Here is a 13,063-nt window from a genome sequence, read left to right as displayed (position 1 = left end):
GCACTCTTGTTTGGTTAGCGGTGTTTCTGTAGCACAGCCACCTAGCACTGTTGTTTGGTTAGCGGTGTTTCTGTAGCACAGCCACCTAGCACTGTTGTTTGGTTAGCATTGTTTCTGTAGCACAGCAACCTAGCACTGTTGTTTGGTTAGCAGTGTTTCAGTAGCACAGCCACCTAGCACTGTAATTTGGTTAGCGGTTAGCGGTGTTTATGTAGCACAGCCACCTAGCACTGTTGTTTGGTTAGCGGTTAGTGGTGTTTCTGTAGCACAGCCACCTAGCACTGTTGTTTGGTTAGCAGTGTTTCTGTAGCACAGCCACCTAGCTGTTGTTTGGTTAGTGGTGTTTCTGTAGCACAGCAACCTAGCACTGTTGTTTGGTTAGCGGTGTTTCAGTAGCACAGCCACCTAGCACTGTAATTTGGTTAGCGGTTAGCGGTGTTTCAGTAGCACAGCCACCTAGCACTGTTGTTTGGTTAGCGGTGTTTCTGTAGCACAGCCACCTAGCACTGTTGTTTGGTTAGCAGTGTTTCTGTAGTACAGCCACCTAGCACTGTTGTTTGGTTAGTGGTGTTTCTGTAGCACAGCCACCTAGCACTGCTGTTTGGTTAGCGGTTAGCGGTGTTTGTGTAGCACAGCCACCTAGCACTGTTGTTTGGTTAGCGGTGTTTATGTAGCACGAGATGGAGTTTTCTAAAACAAATGGCCACTGGATTGATGCAAATAATCCTGATATCATTCTGCAAGGTAAACACAGGCTAGTTCGTAGCTAGTTAACGTTTCTTGGAGAAGGTGTTTTTGGGGAAGCTATTCCATCTATCAGAAGACTGTTTAGGCCAGTCATTAGTAACATTATATGTTTCCTTTTCCTTCGTTTCACTTCCTATCATTGCCTCCATCTACACCACTCGTATTAAGCCTTTATAAACCAGGTATAAAGCGTGTATAACCCTCCCCAGTTTAGTCTTTTATTAAATCCGAATATGTTTATATGGACAGGTGGCACCTGATTCTAGTTCAGCACTCGTTCTCCGAGAGGCTTTGTGGATACGGGCCCTGTTCTACTGTAATCCTCTCTTCCAGTCTCTATGGTTTATAAAGGCCTTGAGTCCCTGTTCTACTGTAATCCTCTCCTCCAGTCTCTATGGTTTATAAAGGCCTTGAGTCCCTGTTCTACTGTAATCCTCTCCTCCAGTCTCTAAAGGCCTTGAGTCCTTGTTCTACTGTAATCCTCCAGTCTCTAAAGGCCTTGAGTCCTTGTTCTACTGTAATCCTCTCCTCCAGTCTCTATGGTTTATAAAGGCCTTGAGTCCCTGTTCTACTGTAATCCTCTCCTCCAGTCTCTATGGTTTATAAAGGCTTGGAGTCCCTGTTCTACTGTAATCCTCTCCTCCAGTCTCTAAAGGCCTTGAGTCTCTGTTCTACTGTAATCCTCTCCTCCAGTCTCTAAAGGCCTTGAGTCCTTGTTCTACTGTAATCCTCTCCTCCAGTCTCTATGGTTTATAAAGGCCTTGAGTCCCTGTTCTACTGTAATCCTCTCCTCCAGTCTCTATGGTTTATAAAGGCCTTGAGTCCCCGTTCTACTGTAATCCTCTCCTCCAGTCTCTATGGTTTATAAAGGCCTTGAGTCCCCGTTCTACTGTAATCCTCTCCTCCAGTCTCTAAAGGCCTTGAGTCTCTGTTCTACTGTAATCCTCTCCTCCAGTCTCTAAAGGCCTTGAGTCTCTGTTCTACTGTAATCCTCTCCTCCAGTCTCTAAAGGCCTTGAGTCCCTGTTCTACTGTAACCCTCTCCTCCAGTCTCTAAAGGCCTTGAGTCCCTGTTCTACTGTAATCCTCTCCTCCAGTCTCTATGGTTTATAAAGGCCTTGAGTCCCTGTTCTACTGTAATCCTCTCCTCCAGTCTCTAAAGGCCTTGAGTCCCTGTTCTACTGTAATCCTCTCCTCCAGTCTCTAAAGGCCTTGAGTCTCTGTTCTACTGTAATCCTCTCCTCCAGTCTCTAAAGGCCTTGAATCCTTGTTCTACTGTAATCCTGTCCTCCAGTCTCTATGGTTTATAAAGGCCTTGAGTCTCTGTTCTACTGTAATCCTCTCTTCCAGTCTCTAAAAACCTTGAGTCCCCGTTCTACTGTAATCCTCTCCTCCAGTCTCTATGGTCTCTAAAGGCCTTGAGTCCCTGTTCTACTGTAATCCTCTCCTCCAGTCTCTATGGTTTATAAAGGCCTTGAGTCCCTGTTCTACTGTAATCCTCTCCTCCAGTCTCTATGGTTTATAAAGGCCTTGAGTCTCTGTTCTACTGTAATCCTCTCCTCCAGTCTCTAAAGGCCTTGAGTCCCTGTTCTACTGTAATCCTCTCCTCCAGTCTCTATGGTTAATAAAGGCCTTGAGTCCCTGTTCTACTGTAATCCTCTCTTCCAGTCTCTAAAGGCCTTGAGTCCCTGTTCTACTGTAATCCTCTCTTCCAGTCTCTATGGTTTATAAAGGCTTGGAGTCCCTGTTCTACTGTAATCCTCTCCTCCAGTCTCTAAAGGCCTTGAGTCTCTGTTCTACTGTAATCCTCTCCTCCAGTCTCTAAAGGCCTTGAATCCTTGTTCTACTGTAATCCTGTCCTCCAGTCTCTATGGTTTATAAAGGCCTTGAGTCTCTGTTCTACTGTAATCCTCTCTTCCAGTCTCTAAAAACCTTGAGTCCCCGTTCTACTGTAATCCTCTCCTCCAGTCTCTATGGTTTATAAAGGCCTTGAGTCCCTGTTCTACTGTAATCCTCTCCTCCAGTCTCTATGGTTTATAAAGGCCTTGAGTCTCTGTTCTACTGTAAACCTCTCCTCCAGTCTCTATGGTTTATAAAGGCCTTGAGTCCCTGTTCTACTGTAATCCTCCAGTCTCTAAAGGCCTTGAATCCCTGTTCTACTGTAATCCTCTCCTCCAGTCTCTATGGTTTATAAAGGCCTTGAATCCCTGTTCTACTGTAATCCTCTCTTCCAGTCTCTAAAGGCCTTGAGTCCCTGTTCTACTGTAATCCTCTCCTCCAGTCTCTAAAGGCCTTGAGTCCCTGTTCTACTGTAACCCTCTCCTCCAGTCTCTATGGTTTATAAAGGCCTTGAGTCCCCGTTCTACTGTAATCCTCTCCTCCAGTCTCTATGGTTTATAAAGGCCTTGAGTCCCTGTTCTACTGTAATCCTCTCCTCCAGTCTCTATGGTTTATAAAGGCCTTGAGTCCCCGTTCTACTGTAATCCTCTCCTCCAGTCTCTAAAGGCCTTGAGTCCCTGTTCTACTGTAATCCTCTCCTCCAGTCTCTAAAGGCCTTGAGTCCCTGTTCTACTGTAATCCTCTCCTCCAGTCTCTATGGTTTATAAAGGCCTTGAGTCCCCGTTCTACTGTAATCCTCTCCTCCAGTCTCTAAAGGCCTTGAGTCCCTGTTCTACTGTAATCCTCTCCTCCAGTCTCTAAAGGCCTTGAGTCCCTGTTCTACTGTAATCCTCTCCTCCAGTCTCTATGGTTAATAAAGGCCTTGAGTCTCTGTTCTACTGTAATCCTCTCCTCCAGTCTCTAAAGGCCTTGAATCCCCGTTCTACTGTAACCCTCTCCTCCAGTCTCTATGGTTTATAAAGGCCTTGAGTCCCTGTTCTACTGTAATCCTCTCCTCCAGTCTCTATGGTTTATAAAGGCCTTGAGTCCCTGTTCTACTGTAATCCTCTCCTCCAGTCTCTAAAGGCCTTGAGTCCCTGTTCTACTGTAATCCTCTCCTCCAGTCTCTAAAGGCCTTGAATCCTTGTTCTACTGTAATCCTCTCTCCTGATGCACTGCAGCTCATACCGGACCTACCTTACCTTACGCTTCATATATCATCATATATCTCTTCATATATTATATATATATGTGTGTATATTTATGTACATTCTGACATATATATATCTACACAGATATACAGGCATGTTACTGATCTATTTATGTACGACGGTATATAAATGTTCTCATATATCTATGGAATATATATATATATATATGTGATGTATATATGCGTGTGTGTTTGTGTCTGCTGTTAAAATAGGGTGAAGTTAAACCAGCAGATATATTGTATATTCTAGGGTCTCCCCGTACCCCCGTACCCCCCACCCTCACCCCGCCCTGCAAACCCCTTCTGTCCTGCTGGTTGGGGATCGTGGTGGGGCTGGTTAGCCAGTTTAGAATTAGCGGTCAGTGCTAGCAAAAGCTAAGGGTTAGAGGTTAGAGGGTAAGTCATTAACAGTTAGCAATTAATGCTAGTTTAGCTTAATTGTTAGCTGCTAATGCTAGTTATTGGCTAACACTACATTAGCTTCAGGGTTAACCGCTACTGGTAGTTTAGCCCCAGGACTAGCAGTGATTCCTAGTTTAGGGTTAACTACTAATGCTAGTTCAGTGACAGGGTTAGCTGCTAATGCTATTTTAGCCCCAGGACTAGCAGTGATGGCTAGTTTGGGGTTAGCTGCTAATGGTAGTTTAGCCCCAGGACTAGCAGTGATTCCTAGTTTAGGATTAGCTACTAATGCTAGTTCAGTGACAGCGTTAGCTGCTAATGCTATTTTAGCCCCAGGGCTAGCAGTGATGGCTAGTTTGGGGTTAGCTGCTAATGGTAGTTTAGCCCCAGGACTAGCAGTGATTCCTAGTTTAGGGTTAGCTACTAATACTCGTTCAGTGACAGGGTTAGCTTCTAATGCTATTTTAGCCCCAGGGCTAGCAATGATGGCTAGTTTGAGGTTAGCTACTAATGCTAGTTTAGCGCGGGGTTTAGCTGCTAATGCTAGTTTAACCCCAGGATTACCCCGATAGTTTAGCGTAGCCCGGGGTTAGCGGCTACAGCCAGATTAGCGGAGCAGGGTTAGAGGTTAACAGTGGTTTCTGTGTTGAAGGTGGTCGCGGCTCAGAAGCCAACCCTCACGGTTCCCCCACCCGGTCCTGCGGCCCCCAGGGCAGCTCCAGCGAGGAGATATGGGTGCTGCGCAAGCCTGGGCCAGGTAACCCCCCGCCCCGCGCAGCCTTGCCTGACCCCTGACCTGTGGCGTTGTCTACAGATAGAAGCTGCCCCTAACCACAGATCTAGATCAGATTTTACGGTTAATACTATAGGGCAAGGCAACACAACAGACCCTACAGGATCTGACCTAGAATCAGTGGATAGGGGCACCTTACAGACCCCGCTGTCCCTCCATTATGTCCAGAGCTGAACAGAGCCCAGTTCCTACCTGGCTGTACCTGGTCCCTGGCTGTAGCTGGCAATACCTGGCAATACCTGGTCCCTGGCTGTGTGTGTAGGGCTGCAGTCATTATCAATCTATCTATCTATCTATCTATCTATCTATCTATCTATCTATCTATCTATCTATCTATCTATCTATCTATCTATCTATCTATCTATCTATCTATCTATCTATCTATCTATCTATCTATCTATCTATCTATCTATCTATCTATATCTATATCGTTCTATATCTATATTGTTCTATCTATCTATATCTATATCGTTCTATATCTATATCGTTCTATCTATCTATCTATCTATCTATCTATCTATCTATCTATCTATCTATATCATTCTATCTATCTATATTGTTCTATCTATATTGTTCTATCTATCTATCTCTCTATCTATCTATCTATCTATCTATCTATATTGTTCTATCTATCTATCTCTATATCATTCTATCTATCTATCTATATCGTTCTATCTATCTATATCTATATTGTTCTATCTATCTATATCTATATATCTATATCTATCTATCTATATCGTTCTATCTGTCTATCTATCTATTCTACAGTATCTATCTATTCTACAGTATCTATCTATATCATTCTATCTATCTATATTGTTCTATCTATATCGTTCTATCTATCTATATCTATATCTATCTATCTATCTATCTATATTGTTCTATCTATCTATCTATCTCATTCTATCTATCTATCTATATCTATATTGTTCTATCTATCTATATCGTTCTATCTATCTATATCTATCTATCTATATCTATATCTGTCTATCTATCTATTCTACAGTATCTATCTATTCTACAGTATCTATCTATTCTACAGTATCTATTTATTCTACAGTATCTATCTATTCTACAGTATCTATCTATTCTACAGTATCTATCTATTCTACAGTATCTATCTATCTATCTATCTATCTATCTATCTATCTATCTATCTATCTATCTATCTATCTATCTATCTATCTATCTATCTATCTATCTATCTATCTATCTATCTATCTATCTATCTATCATCTATCTATCTATCTATCTGCATGGGTCTTTAGTCGCTCTGTCTGCTCTGTCAGTCATCAGGCCTGCGTTGGTCAGTGGATGTGTGTGTGTGTGTTTGCCTGTGTCAGTTAATCGGTGTGTGTGTGTGTGTTTAAGTGTGTCAGTCACTCCGTCAATCACCTAGTCTGTCCTAGTTGTGAAGCCATGCTGTTGAGTGGGCTGCTGTCCAGTGTATTGTAGCAGAGAAACACATGTGTTACCTGGCTCTGTGTTAACACACCTGTGTGTGTGTGTGTGTGTGTGTGTGTGTGTGTGTGTGTGTGTGTGTGTGTGTGTGTGTGTGTGTGTGTGTGTGTTTACCAGGTGGAGACCGTAGTAGCGTGGGGAGCTCTGGCAGCGTGACCAGCGTGAGGTCATCAGGGAGTGGTCAGAGTGCCGGGAGCTCCACCCACATTATCCACGCGCAGGCCGAGGGGGTTAAGGTGAGGAACACACACACACACACACACACACCGAACCACACACACACAGACACACACTTAAACACACACACAGACACACAAATACACACCAAATCACACACACACACACACACACACACCACATTTGAAACCCTTAATGCTCATCACACTGCAGTCCTAAAATGGACACTGTCACCATCTATGATATAAAAATGACAAACCAGGCTGTTAAAAAAAAAAAAGTAATTTAAAATATATCTATAGTTTTGTTGTGCGTTAAAGCTCTTTGTTTAACCTTTTTAATTTAACCAGTTAAGTTATCAGGAAACGCTGTTTAATGATATGGACCTCTGTTTCCTCTGTGGAGTCCTGTATATCTGTCCTAGTTATCTGTCCTAGTGTAGAACGGCCCTGTTTGCAGTCCTGTATATCTGTCCTAGTTATCTGTCCTAGTGTAGAACGGCCCTGTTTGTAGTCCTGTATATCTGTCCTAGTTATCTGTCCTAGTGTAGAACGGCCCTGTTTGTAGTCCTGTATATCTGTCCTAGTTATCTGTCCTAGTGTAGAACGGCCCTGTTTGGAGTCCTGTATATCTGTCCTAGTTATCTGTCCTAGTGTAGAACGGCCCTGTTTGTAGTCCTGTATATCTGTCCTAGTTATCTGTCCTAGTGTAGAACGGCCCTGTTTGGAGTCCTGTATATCTGTCCTAGTGTAGAACGGCCCTGTTTGGAGTCCTGTATATCTGTCCTAGTTATCTGTCCTAGTGTAGAACGGCCCTGTTTGTAGTCCTGTATATCTGTCCTAGTTATCTGTCCTAGTGTAGAACGGCCCTGTTTGTAGTCCTGTATATCTGTCCTAGTTATCTGTCCTAGTGTAGAACGGCCCTGTTTGTAGTCCTGTATATCTGTCCTAGTGTAGAACGGCCCTGTTTGGAGTCCTGTATATCTGTCCTAGTTATCTGTCCTAGTGTAGAATGGCCCTGTTTGTAGTCCTGTATATCTGTCCTAGTTATCTGTCCTAGTGTAGAACGGCCCTGTTTGTAGTCCTGTATATCTGTCCTAGTTATCTGTCCTAGTGTAGAACGGCCCTGTTTGGAGTCCTGTATATCTGTCCTAGTTATCTGTCCTAGTGTAGAACGGCCCTGTTTGGAGTCCTGTATATCTGTCCTAGTTATCTGTCCTAGTGTAGAACGGCCCTGTTTGGAGTCCTGTATATCTGTCCTAGTTATCTGTCCTAGTGTAGAACGACCCTGTTTGGAGTCCTGTATATCTGTCCTAGTGTAGAACGGCCCTGTTTGGAGTCCTGTATATCTGTCCTAGTGTAGAACGGCCCTGTTTGGAGTCCTGTATATCTGTCCTAGTGTAGAACGGCCCTGTTTGGAGTCCTGTATATCTGTCCTAGTTATCTGTCCTAGTGTAGAACGACCCTGTTTGGAGTCCTGTATATCTGTCCTAGTGTAGAACGGCCCTGTTTGGAGTCCTGTATATCTGTCCTAGTGTAGAACGGCCCTGTTTGGAGTCCTGTATATCTGTCCTAGTGTAGAACGGCCCTGTTTGGAGTCCTGTATATCTGTCCTAGTATAGAAACGGCCCTGTTTGGAGTCCTGCATATCTGTCCTAGTGTAGAACGGCCCTGTTTGGAGTCCTGTATATCTGTCCTAGTGTAGAAATGGCCCTGTTTGGAGTCCTGTATATCTGTCCTAGTGTAGAACGGCCCTGTTTGGAGTCCTGTATATCTGTCCTAGTGTAGAACGGCCCTGTTTGGAGTCCTGTATATCTGTCCTAGTGTAGAACGGCCCTGTTTGGAGTCCTGTATATCTGTCCTAGTGTAGAACGGCCCTGTTTGGAGTCCTGTATATCTGTCCTAGTGTAGAACGGCCCTGTTTGGAGTCCTGTATATCTGTCCTAGTGTAGAACGGTCCTGTTTGGAGTCCTGTATATCTGTCCTAGTTATCTGTCCTAGTGTAGAACGGCCCTGTTTGGAGTCCTGTATATCTGTCCTAGTTATCTGTCCTAGTGTAGAACGGCCCTGTTTGTAGTCCTGTATATCTGTCCTAGCTATCTGTCCTAGTGTAGAACGGCCCTGTTTGTAGTCCTGTATATCTGTCCTAGTTATCTGTCCTAGTGTAGAACGGCCCTGTTTGTAGTCCTGTATATCTGTCTTAGTTATCTGTCCTAGTGTAGAACGGCCCTGTTTGGAGTCCTGTATATCTGTCCTAGTTATCTGTCCTAGTGTAGAACGGCCCTGTTTGTAGTCCTGTATATCTGTCCTAGTTATCTGTCCTAGTGTAGAACGGCCCTGTTTGGAGTCCTGTATATCTGTCCTAGTTATCTGTCCTAGTGTAGAACGGCCCTGTTTGGAGTCCTGTATATCTGTCCTAGTTATCTGTCCTAGTGTAGAACGACCCTGTTTGGAGTCCTGTATATCTGTCCTAGTGTAGAACGGCCCTGTTTGGAGTCCTGTATATCTGTCCTAGTGTAGAACGGCCCTGTTTGGAGTCCTGTATATCTGTCCTAGTGTAGAACGGCCCTGTTTGGAGTCCTGTATATCTGTCCTAGTTATCTGTCCTAGTGTAGAACGACCCTGTTTGGAGTCCTGTATATCTGTCCTAGTGTAGAACGGCCCTGTTTGGAGTCCTGTATATCTGTCCTAGTGTAGAACGGCCCTGTTTGGAGTCCTGTATATCTGTCCTAGTGTAGAACGGCCCTGTTTGGAGTCCTGTATATCTGTCCTAGTATAGAAACGGCCCTGTTTGGAGTCCTGTATATCTGTCCTAGTGTAGAACGGCCCTGTTTGGAGTCCTGTATATCTGTCCTAGTGTAGAAATGGCCCTGTTTGGAGTCCTGTATATCTGTCCTAGTGTAGAACGGCCCTGTTTGGAGTCCTGTATATCTGTCCTAGTGTAGAACGGCCCTGTTTGGAGTCCTGTATATCTGTCCTAGTTATCTGTCCTAGTGTAGAACGGCCCTGTTTGTAGTCCTGTATATCTGTCTTAGTTATCTGTCCTAGTGTAGAACGGCCCTGTTTGGAGTCCTGTATATCTGTCCTAGTTATCTGTCCTAGTGTAGAACGGCCCTGTTTGTAGTCCTGTATATCTGTCCTAGTTATCTGTCCTAGTGTAGAACGGCCCTGTTTGTAGTCCTGTATATCTGTCCTAGTTATCTGTCCTAGTGTAGAACGGCCCTGTTTGGAGTCCTGTATATCTGTCCTAGTTATCTGTCCTAGTGTAGAACGGCCCTGTTTGGAGTCCTGTATATCTGTCCTAGTTATCTGTCCTAGTGTAGAACGGCCCTGTTTGGAGTCCTGTATATCTGTCCTAGTTATCTGTCCTAGTGTAGAACGACCCTGTTTGGAGTCCTGTATATCTGTCCTAGTGTAGAACGGCCCTGTTTGGAGTCCTGTATATCTGTCCTAGTGTAGAACGGCCCTGTTTGGAGTCCTGTATATCTGTCCTAGTGTAGAACGGCCCTGTTTGGAGTCCTGTATATCTGTCCTAGTTATCTGTCCTAGTGTAGAACGACCCTGTTTGGAGTCCTGTATATCTGTCCTAGTGTAGAACGGCCCTGTTTGGAGTCCTGTATATCTGTCCTAGTGTAGAACGGCCCTGTTTGGAGTCCTGTATATCTGTCCTAGTGTAGAACGGCCCTGTTTGGAGTCCTGTATATCTGTCCTAGTATAGAAACGGCCCTGTTTGGAGTCCTGTATATCTGTCCTAGTGTAGAACGGCCCTGTTTGGAGTCCTGTATATCTGTCCTAGTGTAGAAATGGCCCTGTTTGGAGTCCTGTATATCTGTCCTAGTGTAGAACGGCCCTGTTTGGAGTCCTGTATATCTGTCCTAGTGTAGAACGGCCCTGTTTGGAGTCCTGTATATCTGTCCTAGTGTAGGCCGGCCCTGTTTGGAGTCCTGTATATCTGTCCTAGTGTAGAACGGCCCTGTTTGGAGTCCTGTATATCTGTATCTCTGTGTGTTGTAGCTAAAGGCTGTGTGTCTCTGTGTGTTGTAGCTAAAGGCTGTGTGTCTCTGTGTGTTGTAGCTAAAGGCTGTGTCTCTGTGTGTTGTAGCTAAAGGCTGTGTGTCTCTGTGTGTTGTAGCTAAAGGCTGTGTGTCTCTGTGTGTTGTAGCTAAAGGCTGTGTGTCTCTGTGTTTTGTAGCTAAAGGCTGTGTGTCTGTGTGTTGTAGCTAAAGGCTGTGTGTCTCTGTGTGTTGTAGCTAAAGGCTGTGTGTCTCTGTGTGTTGTAGCTAAACGCTGTGTGTCTCTGTGTGTTGTAGCTAAAGGCTGTGTGTCTCTGTGTTTTGTAGCTAAAGGCTGTGTGTCTCTGTGTTTTGTAGCTAAAGGCTGTGTCTCTGTGTGTTGTAGCTAAGCTAAAGGCTGTGTCTCTGTGTGTTGTAGCTAAGCTAAAGGCTGTATCTCTGTGTGTTGTAGCTAAAGGCTGTGTCTCTGTGTGTTGTAGCTAAAGGCTGTGTCTGTGTGTTGTAGCTAAAGGCTGCGTGTCTCTGTGTGTTGTAGCTAAAGGCTGTGTCTCTGTGTGTTGTAGCTAAAGGCTGTGTGTCTCTGTGTGTTGTAGCTAAAGGCTGTGTCTCTGTGTGTTGTAGCTAAAGGCTGTGTCTCTGTGTGTTGTAGCTAAAGGCTGTATCTCTGTGTGTTGTAGCTAAAGGCTGTGTATCTCTGTGTGTTGTAGCTAAAGGCTGTGTGTCTCTGTGTGTTGTAGCTAAAGGCTGTGTGTCTCTGTGTGTTGTAGCTAAAGGCTGTGTGTCTCTGTGTGTTGTAGCTAAAGGCTGTATCTCTGTGTGTTGTAGCTAAAGGCTGTGTATCTCTGTGTGTTGTAGCTAAAGGCTGTGTCTCTGTGTGTTGTAACTAAAGGCTGTGTGTCTCTGTGTGTTGTAGCTAAAGGCTGTGTATCTCTGTGTGTTGTAGCTAAAGGCTGTGTCTCTGTGTGTTGTAACTAAAGGCTGTGTGTCTCTGTGTGTTGTAGCTAAAGGCTGTGTATCTCTGTGTGTTGTAGCTAAAGGCTGTGTCTCTGTGTGTTGTAACTAAAGGCTGTGTGTCTCTGTGTGTTGTAGCTAAAGGCTGTGTATCTCTGTGTGTTGTAGCTAAAGGCTGTGTCTCTGTGTGTTGTAACTAAAGGCTGTGTGTCTCTGTGTGTTGTAGCTAAAGGCTGTGTGTCTCTGTGTGTTGTAGCTAAAGGCTGTGTCTCTGTGTGTTGTAACTAAAGGCTGTGTGTCTCTGTGTGTTGTAGCTAAAGGCTGTGTGTCTCTGTGTGTTGTAGCTAAAGGCTGTGTATCTCTGTGTGTTGTAGCTAAAGGCTGTGTATCTCTGTGTGTTGTAGCTAAAGGCTGTGTCTCTGTGTGTTGTAGCTAAAGGCTGTGTCTCTGTGTGTTGTAACTAAAGGCTGTGTATCTCTGTGTGTTGTAGCTAAAGGCTGTGTCTCTGTGTGTTGTAGCTAAAGGCTGTGTGTCTCTGTGTGTTGTAGCTAAAGGCTGTGTCTCTGTGTGTTGTAACTAAAGGCTGTGTGTCTCTGTGTGTTGTAGCTAAAGGCTGTGTATCTCTGTGTGTTGTAGCTAAAGGCTGTGTCTCTGTGTGTTGTAACTAAAGGCTGTGTGTCTCTGTGTGTTGTAGCTAAAGGCTGTGTTGTTTCTCCCTGTAGCTCCTGGCGACAGTGCTGTCTCAGTCTGCCAAAGCCAAAGAGCACCTGCTGGAGCAGTCCAAGTCTGTAGAGCTATCTACAGGTAGGTGTGTGTGAGGTGTGTGTGAGGTGTGTGTGAGGTGTGTGTGTGTGTGTGTGTGTGTGTGTGTGTGTGTGTGTGTGTGTGTGTGTGTGTGTGTGTGTGTGTGTGTGGCAATCTACAGGTACACATCACTCCAGTGAGAGAGGGATGAGAGAGAGAGAGAGAGAGAGATGAGAGAGTGAGAGAGAGATGAGAGAGGGAGAGATGAGAGAGAGAGAGATGAGAGAGTGAGAGAGAGATGAGAGAGGGAGAGATGAGAGAGAGAGAGAGAGAGAGAGAGAGAGACAGAGAGAAAGAGAGAGAGCATCATCTGTTTCCTTTATAACGATTGAAGGAATCGCGCACACACACACTCACATACACACAGACACACACACACACACACACACACACACACACACACACACACACACACACACACACACACACACACACACACACACACACACACACACACAGTGGGATCTGGATCTTGGCGGCTCTGTCATCCAGATGGCCAGTAGTTAGTAGAGAAGGCCTGTGATTGGCTGACGAGGCCAGTTACTGAGGAGGAGGTGAAACCTGATTGGTTATTCACACGGTGGATGAGGGGGGGGTTCGGTTTTATAGAAAGAAATGGTGGGACAGGA

At 44.8% G+C, this 13,063-nt stretch overlaps 1 protein-coding gene across 6 annotated transcripts in view; it reads left to right on the top strand.

Moving 5' to 3' along the window:
* LOC106602073 (caskin-1) overlaps nt 1–13,063 on the top strand; it is a 187,763-nt gene that overhangs the window by 87,391 nt on the left and 87,309 nt on the right. For 4 of the 6 annotated variants that reach the window (XM_082976196.1, XM_082976195.1, XM_082976199.1 and 1 more), the window contains 3 exons: nt 4,889–4,993; nt 6,608–6,726; nt 12,353–12,434. In XM_082976196.1, coding sequence (XP_082832322.1) covers nt 4,889–4,993; nt 6,608–6,726; nt 12,353–12,434 — 306 coding nt within the window. The remainder of the gene's footprint in view (nt 1–4,888; nt 4,994–6,607; nt 6,727–12,352; nt 12,435–13,063) is intronic. The other 2 variants (XM_082976197.1, XM_082976200.1) reach the window with 1 other exon arrangement.

The sequence above is a fragment of the Salmo salar genome, chromosome 06 (assembly GCF_965601325.2).
Source record: "Salmo salar chromosome 06, fSalSal1, whole genome shotgun sequence".
Taxonomy (NCBI): domain Eukaryota; kingdom Metazoa; phylum Chordata; class Actinopteri; order Salmoniformes; family Salmonidae; genus Salmo; species Salmo salar.
This window is presented reverse-complemented; position numbering and strand designations above follow the sequence as displayed.